Below are 17,595 nucleotides of genomic sequence, written 5' to 3'. Positions count from 1 at the left end.
CAGCTCAATGACCTTGGCCTTGTCTGAACCACTGCACATAGTGTTTATTCTTGATATCCTTGAGGTTTAACTGAGAAGATCCCCAAAGGACTTTGACTCAAGCTTTTCTGAATTCCTATGCCCTTTGCTGCTAGGAGACCACAGCTCTAAACCATTTTCCACACAAACCCATTCCAGTCCCAACACTGGGGCTCCCTGAAGAGGCAGTTATCCTTTTATCTCCTTTATTCTGTTTTTACTCGGTCCCCACAAAATGAAGCACGATGCCTGATCCTTAGGAATCAAGGTATGACAAGTCTTACGAGCTAATGCAAGGACCACCTTGCATTATGACCCAATGGAATGACAACAAACAAATGGTTGTGTGGAAACGTGTTTATTTTTTTCATATACTTGCAATATTACATAGGTCGTAGACATATCTATGTGATACATAATACTAGAAATGTATGTAACATATATTTTCCTGTTGTTCAATGCTTTCTTCTAGTTATTTATTATAAGAGGGCATGGGAAGGACAACCACTCATCCCTCATTATACAAATAAGTAAAAGCATTTTTTAGATAGAAAAATTACTGATCGCCTGCTTCTGCAACTATCAGCTGCATAAAACTGACAGTGAACAATAATTAAAACCATTATATAAAATAATAAATAATATAGTAGAAGTTAATGTTATACAATTAACCAATAGTAAAGAAGACCTAAGTGGGGCATCATCCCACTTAGGAAACCAAATGATTAATAGGCTTGCAATGTTATGGTGGACAGCTGTCTACTTATTGCTGTACTTATCATTAGTGTCTAGTAGGAGTTGTTCAGAAAAAAACAGAAATGTGTAGGAAAATCTCTAAATTCTTGGCACTTAACGCAATCCGGAGGCTTACAGCTCATACTATGAAATCCTGTGTAGAAACAGAACTTTTCAATTTTCGGGTGAAACAAACCTGCCAAAAAAGAGGATGTTCTTGGTGACTTTGTGCATGATAAAGAAGAGGAAAGGGTGGTCCGCCACAAACTGTGGGCCTCCATGGCCAGTTCTTCCTGACACAATGGCCCCGGTGCCAGCAGTTGCTTCCGTGCCCTCTTCGTTCACGTCCACAGTAGCTTGATGGAAAACTTGGGACAGAAACAGGTCATTGTTGTCAGACATTCCTGAGAAGTTGGCCTGGCTCTGGCTGAAGGCTTCCTCCATGCCCATGCTCTGGAGAATGGATCTGAGTTCATAGCGTTCTTCTAATTTGAACTGAGGGAGGTATACCTCCACATCATCTTCTGCCAGCTTGTCTTTGCTGGTCCAGTTAATGAATTTATCGTAGGTTATTTCATCTTCCAGCTACAAATCCAAACATTAAAGAAAAAAACCCTTAAGTGCTCAGAATAGAAGGCAGATAACTTACAAGTCTCATGTTAACAATCAATGACTTTAACTTTACCACATTGTAGGTGATAGAAAAATGTAATACACTGGTGAAATATTTGCAAGAAAGTAGCATGTATGACATATTTTCATGCTCTGAGACATGAACATTTATAATCATTTCATGTTTGAGACATGAACATTTATAATCAACCAATTCACATGTCTCTGCGAGGATCTACACACCATTTTCTACACCTATAGACATGCTTCTCATGAAAGGTGTGTTTAGCTCTAGAGGTTTCAAACAATATAAGCTGGAATGGCTTACCAACTCCAAGCCAGTGGACACATCACTGATTTCATCAGGAAGCAACAGGAACATGCTGATATCTCCAGCATATGGGAGTTCTAGAATTTGAGTCTTTAGGTCACCTATGTAGCCAATGTTCAGTTCTTTACGCAAGTACATCATCTGTACAGGTTTGCGCTGATTCTAAAATGATTAAAAAGTGAAATATGAAAGTTGATATTAAGAGTCACGAGATTTATAATTAGACATGAAGAAATTGATTCTGCTGTAGTGTCAAAGAAATATGTTCTTAAAAATCAACAAAATAAATTATTTATACCCTTACAGTTGCTCTTGTTAGCTTTATCATGATTACATCTATTATTAAGACGGACAATGTTAATAATTATAATAATACTAAAATATTTGTTCAGCTCCTGCCATAGGCCAAAACTCTGTGCAATCTCACTGAATCCTTACAATAGCCAACTTTTATTGATTAAAAAATGGAATTCCCAGCAGATAAATAAGGTCATAGATGGTTACTAGTAGAACCTTAGTAGTAGAACCTACAACTGCATCCAGAATTATGTAATTATAAAGCCCGTGGTCCTCACTGTTACGCATATGGTCTCTTAGAAAATTACTGAGTGACACTCAGTAGCTGGAAAGAGTCCAACTGTCCAATGTGCATAATTTATTACTAACAAGTCATACAGGAGCATGAGTGGTCTCTAACTTTTCTTTCTCTATCTTGGCCAAGATCCTAAAATACATGCTAGGAAAATCCATCTTGTCTCATACCGCATTCACACGGAAAGGATAAAGCCCATTCAGTTTCTTCTCAAATGGAGTTTTCCACTTTCCTTTGAAGTAGACAGCATTCACCAGGACCATCTTGGTGTCCCCATCTACAGAACCTTCAGGTAACAAGTCTGGGATTTTGCCTACAGAAAACAACATATGTTTAGGGTTCATGACCAAGAACTGTGATGATGCTATGATTTGAATCTCTTGAGTCACCATCAAACTCAGCATCTACATTTGTCAGATTCTGCAGAGGTGATGATCTCAAGCTCAGGTTTTTCTCCCAATTTATTTAAAGCATAAATAAATCAGACCACCTTTCTCAGAAGGTTTGCAAAGTCCAAGAGAAAATGAAGGAGTTATGCATTTAAAATTTAGAATGATGGGGTGCCTTGGTGGCTCAGTGGGTTAAAGCCTTTGCCTTCGGCTCAGGTCATGATCTCAGGGTCCTGGGATCGAGCCTCACATTGGGCTCTCTGCTCAGTGGGGAGCCTGCTTCCTCCTCTCTCTGACTGCCTCTCTGCCTACTTGTAATCTCTGTCTGTCAAATAAATAAATAAAATCTTTAATATTTAGAATGACTATCAAACATGGAAATATTTTCACCTCTTTTTATGTTGTTTTCTCAAAGTTTCTCAAAGTTTAGCACTCCTTCTAGATCAGATCCAGACAGTCTATGGGTCTGACCCATTGATTCATTCAAAAACTGTCTTGTTTTTGTTTGAAGTTGTGCTAGATCTATAGTAGGAGTTGGGCAGATACAAGAGGGTAAAAAGGAAGAATTGCCCTGGAGGGGTTGAGAATATTAGAAGAGGCATTCAAAACCAGCAGTGAGACAATGCGTCAGAAATCCAGCAACAGAATGCAAAGTACTGTGGCTGTGCAGAGAAGGGGGTACATGAATAAGCCAGGGAAGAAAGGGTCTCAGAAATTATAACACCCAACTGTGGTAGTTAAGAACAACATGGCTTGAGAAACAGCCCACTTACACTTAATACCTGCCCTATAATTTTTCAACTGCTCAAACACATTATTTTACTTAATCCTGACAGCTATTCTATTGGGATATTACTAGTGTCATTTTCCACAAAAAGATCCTCCACTAAGAAAGTTAGCAACCTCCTCAAGGTCACAAACTGGGAAAGTGGTCAGGATTCTGTGTCCGCCTCTACCACCTCCCGATCCTACTGACAGACGCAGGACTCACATAAAGGTCAATGGAATCTGACCAGCTTCCCTTTATCCATTCAATATATCACCCGGGCAATGAAAACCCTTGGTTACTATTGAAAAATGCTACAGCTTTACTTAACTTTGTGATGTAAATGACAGAATTCATGCGATCATAATAAATAAAACAAACAGTTCCCTCAAATTATTACAAAATTTGGTGAAGCAGTCAGCCCAAAAGATGAGGCATTTTGACAACACAACTGCTTGAGTCATGGCTGCTGAAGACAGGAAGAAAGTGAATTTGTGCTGTTCTCAGAAAAGCAGAACTCCTACATGTCTCTTGAATTCTGCAGTCGGTTTTTACTTTCACTTCTGCTAATCTTCCCTTTCCCTGACTCCTCTGTGTCAGTGGTTTGTCAATATTTTAGAACAGTAATTTCAAAATCTGTTATAGAAATGAAGAACAAAGGGAGAACAACTATTTTGGGAGAAACAAAAATATTTTATAAGTTCTACAGACCTTTTGCTTTTTCCCAATATGGGGGCCAAGAAACCAAGACTGCAAACTATCGCTTGCAACCACGTTTTAAACATAGGAGTTAAATGAACATTTACTTTTTACCTACCTTATAATGCAAACTTTTTAAACACCCAAATGAAGAATTCAGAATTAGACTAAGGATCAAAGACGAAGAACCCCCAGTTTCATCATTAACTGGTAGAGGAATCTTGAAAGAGTCAGTTAACCCCTCTCAGACGAAGAGTCCACCACCATGAAGGGGCAAATTTGGGTAAATTATCTCCAAGTACCTTTCCAGTCCTAACAGCTCATAAATCTATGAAATACCCAGAACAAATCTAATAATTTCTACGTTTTTCTTCCTAGAAATCCATCTATATATTGCTAGTCAGCAGTTATTTTTTTGTGACCTATAATTCAAACCTAGAGATTTGAGAGAATGAAGGATTTTCATTATCAGCCAAAGACTGTGCTAATTTTTGTGGAGACACAGGAGAAGAGTGACATATTGGCCCTACCCTCAAATAATTATGGTCTGTATAGGTCGACAAAGCAAACAAAATAAAATCAGGTCAGCTACAGTTGAAGGCTGTATAAGGCGAACGTTAACAGGACTCATGAAACTAACAAAAGAGCAAGGGGGTAGAGAGGAGGGGAGTGGCTGGGAGGTACCTCTAGAAAGGCTAAGACTTGGGCTTGCCACTTAAATTAAACTCTGGCATTAGGAATGCGTAAGAAGTTAAGTATGGAAGGCAGCAACCGAGAGCTCAGGGGCCAACAGTCATCAAGTATGGTCTGTGGGATAATTAAGAATTTGAAAGTCAAGGTGAAGAGTAAGATGTTCTGCAGAGACCAGCTGGGGGGCAGCAACGCTGTTTCTGTGTGGGGACAAGTGTGTGAAGTCAGTCCCCTCTGCAGTCTCCTCCCCTCCCCGTACTCCACACTGGAGGCCAGCCAATTCCACTCTTTGCCTCAGAGGGCCAAGCTCTCTCACCTCGGCATCTTGGCACATCTATACACTGTGTCTAGAATCCTCTCCCCATGCTCTTGGCCTGGCCAGCTGCAGCCCATCCTCCTAGTCACGACATAAGCACTTCTCATTCCAGGAAGACCCCTCCAGTCATAACGTTGGAGGCCAGCACCTTCCTCACACACTCCCATGCAGTGTCCTGCATGTCCCCATCAAGCACTTATGGTCACCTTACAGCCATCACCGACTGAACTGAATGCCACCGACTGAACTGAACTTACTGACTGTAAGTTCTAGGGTGGCAGGGTCTGAGTTCTGTTTCTTTTACAGAACGTGTACAGTGCCTGGCACGTAATATGCGGTGGGTTCAATAACAATACAATGACAATGAATGGATGATTTCATCAAATGTGAGTCCTGGTAAAAAACAAAAGAGAAGCAGGAACCCATGAAAGAATTAGGAACATAAGCTCCAATAGTAGACGTGATTCAGCAGGGCCCTAAAGAACCTCACAGCAGGTAGACTTGGAATGGTGAAGAACAGGTAAAATAATTTTCTGATCCCTCCTGCTTTGTTGCCAGTGGTCTCACCCAGTTACTCAGCGGAGGATCACGCCTTTTTTCTTCGTTTTTGTTCCAGCAGACAGAGGGCACGGTTATTTCAATACTGGCATTTCCTACATTGGAAGATGTGTCTGCCTGTTCTCACCTTCCATCCTAAGGTAATATCCAAAATCGGATGATTGACGTACTGAACACATGTCTTCCTTTAGTAGACCTCAACTGTTTTTTTTCACTTAATGCACCACTTGGCTAAATGAGAATTGGGCTATGTTAACCAAAATAATTAAGGTGAAGGGAATTTTAAGGGAGTTAGGGCTAGGCACAGAAGTGACTTTTTGAAAAAAAAAAATAGATCAACGGTTTCTAACTGAAAAGAAGAACAGGAAATATGGCTTTGGTTTTACCTTTGGTCTGAGTCTTGACCCAAGAATTAATCTTTTTTCTGGTTTCTTCAGCACGTTCTAGGAAGTCGACCGCCTGGGGTTCTGTAGAGTAGTATTTCTTGGAGAGTTGCATGTATTCCTTTAAAGCAAGGAACCAGCTAAAGGTGACCCAGAATATCACTGAACAAGACTTGATGTAATTGTAAATCATGGGCTTACTGTCAAAAGTTGTGGGGGGGGGGGGGGGTAAGGGGCTGAGGTAAGGGAAGGGGAGGAGGGCGGCACTGGGGGGCTGGGGGGCTGAAAGAGGAAATGGTGTGGATTGTAAGTGCTCCGTTGATCCCCTTACCCATACTCACTTGCCCTCCTGAACTGTGCATTATAGACACTGAGTCCAAGGGGAAGGCTGGGCGTGTGGGGAGTGGTCCTGGAAATCACTGTTCCCCCAGCTGTGGCAGTCACTCTGCAATGTGGGGCCTTTGCATCCATTGGGGGGGAGCACTTGACCTCGGGAGCATGCAAACAGCTGCTGTGACCCTGGGTGTTTGGAGCCTCAGGGCGCTTATGTGGAATTCTGACTCTCTGTGGGCATCACAGACAGCAGCTTCGAAAGGGACCCCATTGCACACGGCGGAGCCTGACATTTCAGCTGCAGGTTCCACTTACTTCCTTGAACCTCGCCGACTGCTCTCCGAACAGCATATTGACGCTCTCCAATAAATACTCCCCTGTGGACGCATTGATGGCCGAGCTGAGAGAGCTGAACGAGGAGTGGACTGCCGCTCCAGCTTGTGCCTGAAACAGAAAGGGTCTCTTTAGGTAACACAGGGTGGCTAAACAAGGTATTTCTTAAGCAAACGTGTTCTTTCAGTGCAACAATAAAATGCCGTATAATGGATACTTGGCACTTTCTGACACTTAGGGGAATCTCTGAGGAAATACTTCTGATACAGCGCGCTAAAACCCAGAAGGCAACGTTTGACTCGTTTCAAATTTTGCTGCACCTATAGATTACATTTCACCTTGAAGTAACCGATGTCCTAGAAGGAAGTTAGGCTTCTTTTATAATTTCCTAAATTCAAGGTCTCTAAGGGATTTTGTTATACTAAAACATTACCTAGGAGATGTTCTAGAAAAAGTTAACATATGTCCAAAAGTACCCATTTTATAATTATAGGGGAGTCTTTACAGTGGGAAATCTGGGTTCTAGAAAGCCATGAAAATGTAGGTGAATTCTAATCCTCAACCCGGAGTTCGTAAGCATGACGAAAGACATAGGACTCAGTCACAGCCACAGCAGGTAAAGCAGGGGACAGAGCCCTGCAGATGGGCTGCTGGGTGTCCCAGGAGACTGGCTGGATTTCCATCTTGATGGGGCCCTCTTCCCCTCCTCTAGCCCATAATTCCCTGGGCAACGGGGGGATGGAGCAACATTGCAAGAAGGAAGTTATGGGCGATATCCCCTTACCAAACCCACAGCATATTAGGGGAGTTGCTTATCAATAGGAGTCCATCTGTGCCCAGTAAGTTAGCTAGAGAGCTGGTGTTTAAGGAAATAGAGTATTGAGAAAAGATATTAACTGAGATAGATGATGAATAGATCCGTACATACATACATGGACAGATGATAAACAGGTAGGGAGGTTGCGAGGGATAGCCAAGGGTGGTCTCGCATGAAGTCATGGGGCCTGACCTACCCCACTGCTCAACTGCTTGTCACTCTTTACCTTCTTCCACCTGGAAACCTGTATCCATGCATGTGTATTCTAGGAGCTGCTCCCATGATTTCAGAATAGATTACACATGCCCACCTAATGGCAGAGTGATGGGATTAAATCCAAAAACAGTTTTTGACCTAAAAGCCCTGAAGTCTAGATTCTACTCTGGCCCTGCTCCTATTTATCCATGTGCCCAGAGGGTATTTATTTAAGGGCTCTGAGTCTTAGGTTTCTTTCTATGAATGGGAGAAGTTGTACTAAGTTCCTTCCCTGTCTACCACTGTGACTTTAAGACAAGAAGATTCTAGAAATAAAATGCAAAAGGAATTATGAACCAGTGAGTCAGATACCTGCAAAATGGCCTCAGGATAAGTGCCCTTCTGGATCTGTTGCATGAGTTCACAACCGGTGAGGTTCACTGGGGTCACTGGGGTCTTCTGAGCAACAACCTTGTCAAACTGAAACACCTACATTTGGAATTAGAGACAATGTATTTATGAGTATATTCTCCTGCTATATTATGTCACCTTGAAACCAGTGGTGCTCAGATACCTCTTGGAGGTCCTATCTACTTCCCTACCTTTGTGTCTCAGAAATAAGCACATGCTCTTTATACATAACATATAGGTGTCTGCAACTGAAATTTCTCTCCTAAGATACAGCTTGAGTTATTTTACACCAATCCATATATATACTGGCCATTTTGACAACAATTTGTTCTTATGAAATGATTTGTAACCTTTTCACTAAAGTATCTAAATTACCATCCAAGCCAGTATTTTGAAGAAAAAAATAAGGTTAATTCACGACCTTGGAGGTCTCTGTCTTTTCAAAGGTCTTATCTATTATCCACTTCCAATCTGTCAAAAACTACAAGCCCAAGTTAGTTTAGGCATAAACACACTTACTCACTATTAACAGGGATCCCATAAAATATTTGCACACACTGTATTACACAGAGAAACCAGCATCCATGTGGGGGACAGGTGACTAGGGTCAGATGACATATGAATCTCTTTATATCGTAAATGGCAGATCCAGAAAACACATGAAGCTGGAGGGGGGAAAGCTGGTCCTACGAAGCTGCCCTGGCTCCTTCCCAGCACGACAGCTTTCCAGCCTGGCCTCTCGGGTCTCAGCACCCCCAGCCTGGCCCTGCACCCAGGTCTTCCCCCAATCCACACCCCTTGGGTCCCATCGGGCCCGCATCGCATCCCTTGTGGGGCCTGTGGTGCAGAGGACCTCTCTGGTGAGTGGATTGATGGTGGGGCCTCTGCCGACAGAGGAAAGGCAAGCTTGTCCAGCCAGGTGGTGTTTCTGGGTTGGCAGGACAGGTGCTAAGGGCTACGGGCTCTTTCTCTGCTCTTCCGATTAGATGTCATAAGTCCCATCTAACCCTCTGAAAAGAAGTGGCCCTACTGTTGCTCCTACAGAAGGGAAGAATATTTCCCAAAACAGCCTTTTTGGTTTTTGTCCTTTCTGAGGAAGCTGACACTTAAATCAGGAGTCTCCTGGCTAGCCCTAAAGCCTTCCTGAATCACCGCTAAAGCCCCACAGAAACGGGGGAGCGGAGGGGGCCCTGGGCCTCGCAGAAGCCGTGGGTAAAGAGAGGCACTGCCCAGCCAGGCAGTGGAGCCCGAGGGGGCCTGGGGCTTCACTCTGAACCTAAGAGCCTTCCACATGCTCCTTTCTTTCCACTGCCACCATGACCTTCACCAGGCGCACCACGTCCCAGCCGTGGGACCTCTCCCCGGCCCCCTTCCTGGTCTATAGGAACAACGCGGTAATCACAGCCTCGGCTCCGAGCGGCGCGCAGCGCGTGCGCAAACTCATGAAGGGCTCTCGGGCGCCTGGCTGAGGCCCTGAGGGTCACTAGCTGTTAACACAGATGCGGCTCCCAGACGCTCTGCGCTTGACTCGAGCCTTCACACCTGTCCTCCAGCGGGGCCGCTCTCGTGCTCTTTTTGTAGATGAGAAAGCGGAGGCTCCGAGAGTTTCCATGCCTTCCTCCACACACCTAGCAGCGAGCGGCAGAGCCACCACTCCACACCGCCGGGCCTGTCCCCAAAGTCCACCCTCTTTCCTCCAAGCCAAAGAGCCTCTCTTCTTCCTTTTAGCAGGGAATGAACCACATTTCCCTTCGATTTTTAAAACCAGTACATGCAGCAGAGTTAGAGAAAAACAATAGAACATCTTTGCCTAGACCCACATGCTTGAAGCACTTTCTAGATACAGAAAAGCTGTCTGTGCCCAGAGAGACGGATACGTTCATTCGCCTCCGGTGTCAAAATCTTTTTCTTTCTTTCTTTTTTTTTTTTTTTTTAACAACCTAGAGTACTTCATTTCTCATTTTCCCTCACAGTATATTGCTTCTGCTCCCTTTGTGGTGAAAAAATTAAGACCCTGATGTTTTCTGAAGTTTGACATGCAGTTCAAGGTTTCCAGCCTCCTCCAAGGGGAAGAGAATAAAGGGGAAGGTGTGTTGCCAAATACGGCTGGTATCAGGGTTGAGCAACTGAGTTTTGTTGTAAGCCTAGATGTTTAAACTGCCACATTCACTGGGAGGGATGCCTTTTACTTCCCTGCCTCGTGCGGTGAGATTGGCTAACACTCCCTGTGAACAGCCTCGAACCAGACCCACGGTAAATGGGTCACTGTGCACCAGCAAAGGACAGCCGTAGTCTCAGGCACGGTTCTCGTGGGAAACCCGAAAGTGGCCGGGGGCATTTTGGTGTGACTGAGAGCACAGCATATGCTTGTGAGAAAGCAGGGCCTGTACCTCAAGCACTCAATGTCAACATTTGTGGCTATGCGAGTCTGAAAGACTCTTAATTATATGATGACCTTATCCGGCTCACTGACCTCAGACATAACAGGAGCAGGTTGAATTCATCCCACGGGAGTCCTGTGGCATGTGGTGGATTTCCAAGGCCCAGGACTCCGTGAAGGAGTCCCCTGACTGAACTGGTGTCCCTTCACCAAGCACCGAAGCCAGCGGACTTAACAGAAAGGCCTCACAATGTTCATGCACACCCTGTCCACCCTGATTTTGAAAACTGGCCATCAGGCCAGACGCCGTTTTGTTGATGTGACCTCACGGGGTTGATAACGTGGCCGAGGCCCTCCGAAGTCACACTGTTCTCCTTGTATCTCCAGCAGTGTGGTAACCAGAGCTTTTCAGGACACTCTCCATTATCTACAGTTGAAAGCTTTCATGGTTTAGCTGCTTGTGTGGTGATGGCATGTGACAACAACTGACCTCCGTAAAGTCAAGCTGCTACCTGAAGCATACAATCGCAATTCTACAATTCCATTCAGGAGAGACCCAGTCCTAGTTTGGAGCTCTAACAGACACTCACCTTGGCCATCTGGTCTGCAGTGTTGCCTCTGGCACCCAGGTAGACCATGGCCATGGTAGATGAGATGCTCCACGGAGAGAAGAAGAGATTCGGGGTGGCACTAGTATTTGCCAGATGCTTGAAAAAATTGAGGGCAAAGATTGTGTTGGCCACATAAAGGTCTTCCATTGTTTCAATCTGGAAGGAAAGCGAGGAAGAAAGAAACAGGTCTGAAAGGTGACTCAACATTTTAGGTGATATTGGCCGAGTAGTACATGGTGTACCCTGCACAGGAAAGGGGTTCCCTCTCTGCTCTTCCTTCATGGCACAGCATGAACTAGAGCCCAGATGTCGTCATGGTCATGTGATGTGAGCAACCTCACAGGGCTCCAGGCTTCATGCGATGTTCTGCTGTTACCAACTTAAAATCCTTAATAATTTTGAACAAAGGCTCTGCATTTTCCTTTTACGCTGGATCCTGAAAATTATGTAGTTGATCTTGAGATGCAGGGAGCAGTTACGTGATGAGTAGGGACGCTTCATATAATAATCATAATAAGAGCAATGACAATGAATAGCATTTATTAGATTTTTACTATACAACAGATGCCATTCTAAACATTCTACCAACCATTTAATTCTTACCAAAACCCTATCAGAAAGGCATTGCTATTTGCATTTTACGAAGGAAGAAGCAACAGCACAGAGAATCAGGAAAGTGACCAGCGTCACCCAACTATAAAGGGCAGGACCAGGCATCGGAGCCAGGTCGGGGGCCTCCAGGGTCACACTTTCAACCTCAAGGCTCCATCTGCAAATATCCAGCACACACATGGGCAAATACATGCAGAGTCAAACACTTATTCCTGTTGGCCCCAGCTGAGATCACTAGTCTTCCCTCAGACTCTCTGTTTCTAGAAGTGGTTTGGATTCACCAGTTGAGGTTGGTGTTTTTACCCACTTCCAACCTCCTGTACGCCCCGCCCCTCCACACCTACATCTACAACCTGCAATAAAACAGCTTCCCACGCTAAGGAGTTCAGTATGGGGGGTGCTGGAATGGTCGCCTGCTTCTCCAGCACCCGTGCCCCCCCCACCAGCAGGCAAATCCATTGCAGGCAACACTGCATGCAATGAACATGAAACAGACACACACACACCCTATCACCACCTGAAGATAAAGGACGGACACACCTTCTGTGACCCATGTGAAGCGGAAAGCATGGACACACCCGAGGTGTGTACAGTATCTGTTGGTACTGGCCAGCGATCATTTTTCTGGCTCTGTGTTATGCTTTCACAGTGGCTTAAAACACACCCTATAATTACCAAAATATATAAATATACCAAATGACGCTGACACTCATCCCACAGGAACCTTTGTGACAGTGGCTTCCCAGAGCTGAGGAGGGGCTGAGGGAGGCTCCAAGGTGAGGGACGTCCCCGTCTGTAGGCTTGGCTCACTCAGCAGGCTTCCCAGCAAGGGCCAGGACTCACTTCCCTCCCCAATCCCGGGGTTGTCTTCGGGGAACACTTGGCTCATGAACACTCTTCTTTAAGAAAATCATTGCAATCTGAATCAAAATGTCTCATTTGAAATACCACCCAAGTGTATTTTATGGAGACAAAATTGTAAATTAAGCAAGATTTGTCCCTGAAACCATTTCTTCTCATTCAGTCCTCGCAGGATCTGAAGAGGGTACATCCTGTTATCTTCATTTTTTAGGTTGCCTCCTGATGCTCAGAGAGCTTAAGTGACTTGCAGAAGGTCACAGAGCTTCTATGCAATGGTGCAGGGATTTAAGCCTAGGTCTGTTTCAGGAACCCACTCGGTCCACACTGCCTCACAGTGCCTCTCTTTGTTGGTGGTGAACTTCACTGTTATGTGTAACAGTTTAGGCAAGTTACTAGCTTGAGAAATGCTAGAAAGAGGAAATAAAAATAGGAAGGTAGCAAGTCCGTAATGCTCCTAGAAGGCGTATTAAGTAGGAAAAGCAAACAAACAAATCCCACTAATTTTTTTTTTTCTTGCTTCATCACTGAGATTGGATTAACTGGGTGACTCAGACATTTGTTTCCTCTTCCCTCCACTGATTTAAAATTGTCTTGAAACTAATTAGTCTTACTGGGCAGATCATTTTTGTGAACTGCCTCATAACATTTTGGAAACAAACTGATAATTAATATCATAAATAAAATATATCTCTATCCTTATGTGAAGAAAATTAATAAGGGCTCAGAGCCAGAAAAGTAACCGCAGGCTTCTCCCAGACGGAATTCGTTATCCTATCCTGCGTAGTCAGTCCCTCTGACACTAACAAAAGGTAAGTGTTCAACTATCAGAGAGGCTTTTGATAGATTTCTGGTGGCTTTATAAAGGAAAAAAGTACATAAGGACAGAATTAAATTCTCCCAGGTGCATTTACTTCTTTTAAAAATAGTCTAGTTTTTATTCCTTGAATAAGGGGCAATTAGCAGCATTTAACATTAAAAAAAAAAAAAAAAAAACTCACGTCTGTATTGCAGTTACCAAATTCCTTCAGCAGCATCGTTTTTGTTTAATTTGTGTCAATACCTTCCCAGGAAAACCTAGTAATTTCTTGATACAAAAATGCAGAGATGTACATCGCACGGCTAGTTAGCTTCAGAGCCCAGACAATCTCAGCCTTCTGGTGCTTTTCACATGAGGTCTGAGAAGTTTGCAGTCTTGGAAACCTATGAAGGCACACATATGCCATTTTTCCTCTCAGGCAACTCCACACCTTACCTTTAGGTGGGACTCTGCCTGAGACAATGCACAACTGAAGTCACAGAATGAAACAGGTGACACCTGCTGTGTGTTTCTTATCATTAAAATTTTAAAAAATTGTTTAACCTCTGCATATCATCCCACTAATTAAGGTTTAATATCATCACAGGGAAGAATAAATGGGGAGTACCCGTGGGGCTGGGCTCCATGCATCACCTCCTGCCCCACAAGTTGACAAATGTGCCCTAAAGATGGGCACACATCATCAAGCTGGGAGGTGTCCTGAGGCGCCACCAAGGGCCTCTTCTCGTTGATGCTGGATGCTAGATTTGAGTTTGCTGTGGCATTTAAAACAACCTGTTTTACGACAGCATCGTGCAAATATTTAGAAATTGACCACAAAAGGCAATGAAGACAAAGAGAAAATAGTATCTTCAAGGAAACGTCCCATCCAAACTTAGTACCTTCTCCGCCCCAACAAAATTAAAAGCAGTTCCTGTTATTTGATGACTTTCATAACGAATGAGTGTGTGTTTATGGGTATTAAATGATTTATTGAACTATTACTTCAGTCAATCCAACAACCGTTTGGAAAATTTTTCTCTTCCACCAAATTGACCAATTATTGAACTCAATTCAATAAGTACAAGGGGCGGGGGCACCTGGGTGGCTCAGTGGGTTAAAGCCTCTGCCTTCAGCTCAGGTCGTGATCCCAGGGTCCTGGGATCAAGCCCCGAATCGAGCTCTCTGCTCCGTGGAGAGCCTGCTTCCTCCTCTCTCTCTGCCTGCCTCTCTGCCTCCTTGTGATCTCTCTCTGTCAAATAAATAAATAAATAAAATGTTTAAAAAAAAAGTAAGTACAAGGGGGTATTGAACAGAGCCAACTCAGATTGCTGCTGAATTTCTGTAATTTCTGGTAGTTTTAGATAAAGACTGTCATCTTTCTTGTTTTTATTATATTTATATACAATTTATAGAATCCTTTCATTGCTTAAATTAGTATCTTTTAACTGATCTACCATTTCCATCCAATTCTGTGTCAAAACCCTAGTTAGTAAAGAATATACATATTCTAACCTGTTCAGTAAAATCCCTGTCTCAACTTGACTAGGCACTGTAGTTCAGCTAATGTTACACACACATCTGCAGGCTTCTGAGATTCAAGATTAAGTCTTACTACAAATTTCATTCAAATCTCGACCCAAAATATTTTCACTTAAAAGAAACCTAAGCAAGAAAACACCATGACATTTTTACTCATTTTCTAAAGACACCCCACGCTTTAATTTTCATTATTAGTAATACCAGTAAGAAGGAAGAGGGAGAAAAATGAAAACCTGTTTCCACGGCCATGGAATTCACTGAAACATACCTGGTTATTCCCGGAGGCGCCGCTGACAAGAAAACGTCCTCAGAGAGCTGTCAGAGTGCACACACGGAGTGGACTGGTTTTATACAGCTCTGCCCCTCCCACGGAGCATTTTTTTTCCTCACTCTCTTTCTAATCTGTATCCTTTGAGTGATTCAACATTTTACTCAGAAAGACATCACTATTCTAAAAATGCTTGTTTGCTAAGGCTCCGTTTAAGAAATTTGTTCGGAGGATGATGTCATTCAGAAACTTAAGAATTTGGTAATACCTACACATGCCTGTTAAAATTAGTCGAAGTTTGTCAGCCTGTTTCAAGCACCCCCTCTGTACCTGCGCCCCAGGACAGTGCCAAATTCTACAATTACCCTTTTACCATTGCACAGGGATGGCTCGTGGACCCTTTGCAATATCTAAAGACCATAGAATCCTTTCTTTCTGAGTCTAGACAGCCCCCAAGTGACCCTTTGGTCATGGCAAGGAAAAGAGGAACACTATTTTTCTTTCTTGGAGATTCTCTATTTTAAATTGTCTTAAATTTCTCAAAGTGGAATCTTCTAAATAATTCTGGGTTCCGCCCAAATCTCCTGTCAGCAGCCACACCCAAATAACTTTCTATTTGCCCAGTGTTTCCAACACAAATCTTATCTTTTATTATACAGAGAAAATTCACTCTGTACTTAACATTGACTTTTACCTCTAGGATCATGATGTTGAAAACTTGATTGAAAAAAATCACTTGGTGGGGGTGCCTGGGTGGCTCAGTTGGTTAAGCATCCAGCTCTTGATTTCTGCTCAGGTGGTGATCTCAGGGTTGTGAGATAGAGCCCCAGTACATCAGGCTCCGCACTGAGCAGGGAGCCTGCTTAAGATTTTCTCTCTCTCCCTCTCCATCTGCCCCTCCCTGCCCCTGTCACAAACATCCATGATATCTCTCTTTAAAAAAAAAAAATTAATAAAAAAAAAAAAGCAAAGTTTAGGGGAAAAAGGTCACTAGGTGTTTAGATACAGGAAAGGAATTAAAAGGCAAAAACAGGGGCGCCTGGGTGGCTCAGTGGGTTAAGCCGCTGCCTTCGGCTCAGGTCATGATCTCGGGGTCCTGGGATCGAGTCCCGCGTCGGGCTCTCTGCTCAGCGGGGAGCCTGATTCCTTCTCTCTCTCTCTCTGCCTGCCTCTCAGTGTACTTGTAATTTCTCTCTGTCAAATAAATAAATAAAATCTTTAAAAAAAAAAAAAAGGCAAAAACAGAGAAAAATAGGCATGATGAGTGATAATTTGAGTCTAAACATGGTTATATTGTTTGAGCTAATTGACAAGGGCAAAACACTAAAGGTGGCTTCTCATCTATTTGCTGTACTTTCATGTACAGGAAATCCTCAAAGGAAGAGATGGTTAGAAGTAAAAGCACTGTGTTTCTTCTCGGCTGCTGTGGCCAGCTCCCTGTCATGCTTGGAGAGCTGGGTTAATAACCTGATAGTCAGTGACACCAAGTCTGTGGGTTTGAGCCCTCTATAGGCTTCTTAGCTCACCCGTGGTTCATAGAGCAAGATCTACCCATACCTCATCTTGCTTTTGTGAGTCTCCCATCCAAAGGAGTGGGGGTGACTTAGCCCAAACCCCTCATTATTATCAGAGGGACAATGGGATAAGTGTATTCTTCAGAATCTGTGCCTAGCAGCCAAAAGCCAAGTTATGTGATTTTCTTAATCGCTGGAAGACCCAGGTCACATCAAGAAAAAGCAGGAATCCCACCCTCGACAATGATCTTTCAACTCCTAAGTTCCTTCATGACACCAAAGGGAACTCATAGGCAGCCACTGACCTTTTTACAAGTTTTAACATCCCCTGGTGCTCAGCCAGATCTCCATCTCAGTGAGTGATCAGTAGATGCCATTGCTGGTCCAGGGGTTCCCCTTTCCACACTCAGTCTCCTGGGGGGCCCCTCTGGCAGTGTCTACAGGACCAATCTGTTCAACTGTTCTTGAACCACACATTGGCAGCTCAACAATCTATTGGGCCAATAGCGGATGTAGCTAGAAACCTGGCCACCCTTTGCTTGGCTCACTTTTCAGGCTCTGCTGTTTCCATCCGACGGCTTTCATTCCATTATCCTTCTCAACGAGAATGCTGTCCTCTCTTCTCCCCACTGACCCAAGTCTGTGAGGTTCTGCTCATACTCCACAGCTTCCATGACATCTAGTCTGATTTCTATAAATCTCAGTGAAGTCATGCTATGTAGAACTGCACCTCTTAGACCTACAACATACAGGCGTATTATTAATTCACTATTTAATCATATGTATTCTAGATATTTCATTGGAATGGGCCTCTATTCTCAAATAGGTTCTAC

The 17,595-nt window shown here is 43.6% G+C and overlaps 1 protein-coding gene across 2 annotated transcripts; it reads right to left on the bottom strand.

The window, feature by feature from the left end:
• Positions 1 to 360: 360 nt before the first annotated feature.
• On the bottom strand, positions 361 to 15,355 carry SERPINB2 (serpin family B member 2). 2 transcript variants are annotated; one of them, XM_059409797.1, is made up of 9 exons: positions 15,249 to 15,316; positions 13,641 to 13,842; positions 11,149 to 11,325; positions 8,140 to 8,256; positions 6,738 to 6,866; positions 6,093 to 6,210; positions 2,459 to 2,601; positions 1,694 to 1,858; positions 361 to 1,338 (listed from the first exon to the last, which is right to left on the bottom strand). In XM_059409797.1, the coding sequence occupies exons 2-9, from the start codon at positions 13,674 to 13,676 to the stop codon at positions 928 to 930; spliced, it is 1,296 nt and encodes a 431-aa protein (XP_059265780.1). In that variant the 5' UTR covers positions 13,677 to 13,842; positions 15,249 to 15,316; the 3' UTR covers positions 361 to 927. The 2 variants fall into 2 exon arrangements, with proteins under 2 accessions (XP_059265780.1, XP_059265781.1); XM_059409798.1 differs by lacking the exon at positions 13,641 to 13,842 and having other exon boundaries at positions 15,249 to 15,355.
• Between the last annotated feature and the right edge of the window lie 2,240 nt (positions 15,356 to 17,595).

The sequence above is a fragment of the Mustela nigripes genome, chromosome 8, assembly GCF_022355385.1.
Source record: "Mustela nigripes isolate SB6536 chromosome 8, MUSNIG.SB6536, whole genome shotgun sequence".
NCBI lineage: Eukaryota > Metazoa > Chordata > Mammalia > Carnivora > Mustelidae > Mustela > Mustela nigripes.
This window is presented reverse-complemented; position numbering and strand designations above follow the sequence as displayed.

What these genes read in the sequence shown, in the direction of transcription:
- SERPINB2 (XM_059409797.1), bottom strand. Translation starts at nt 13,676, where the DNA reads ATGCTGCTGAAGGAATTTGGTAACTGCAATACAGAC. An exon ending in GGTCAAGACTCAGACCAAAG is followed by an intron (nt 2,602 to 6,092) that starts GTAAAACCAAAG and finishes TGTTTTCTGTAG; the next exon opens with GCAAAATCCCAGACTTGTTA. An exon ending in TGTCCACTGGCTTGGAGTTG is followed by an intron (nt 1,339 to 1,693) that starts GTAAGCCATTCC and finishes TTGGATTTGTAG; the next exon opens with CTGGAAGATGAAATAACCTA.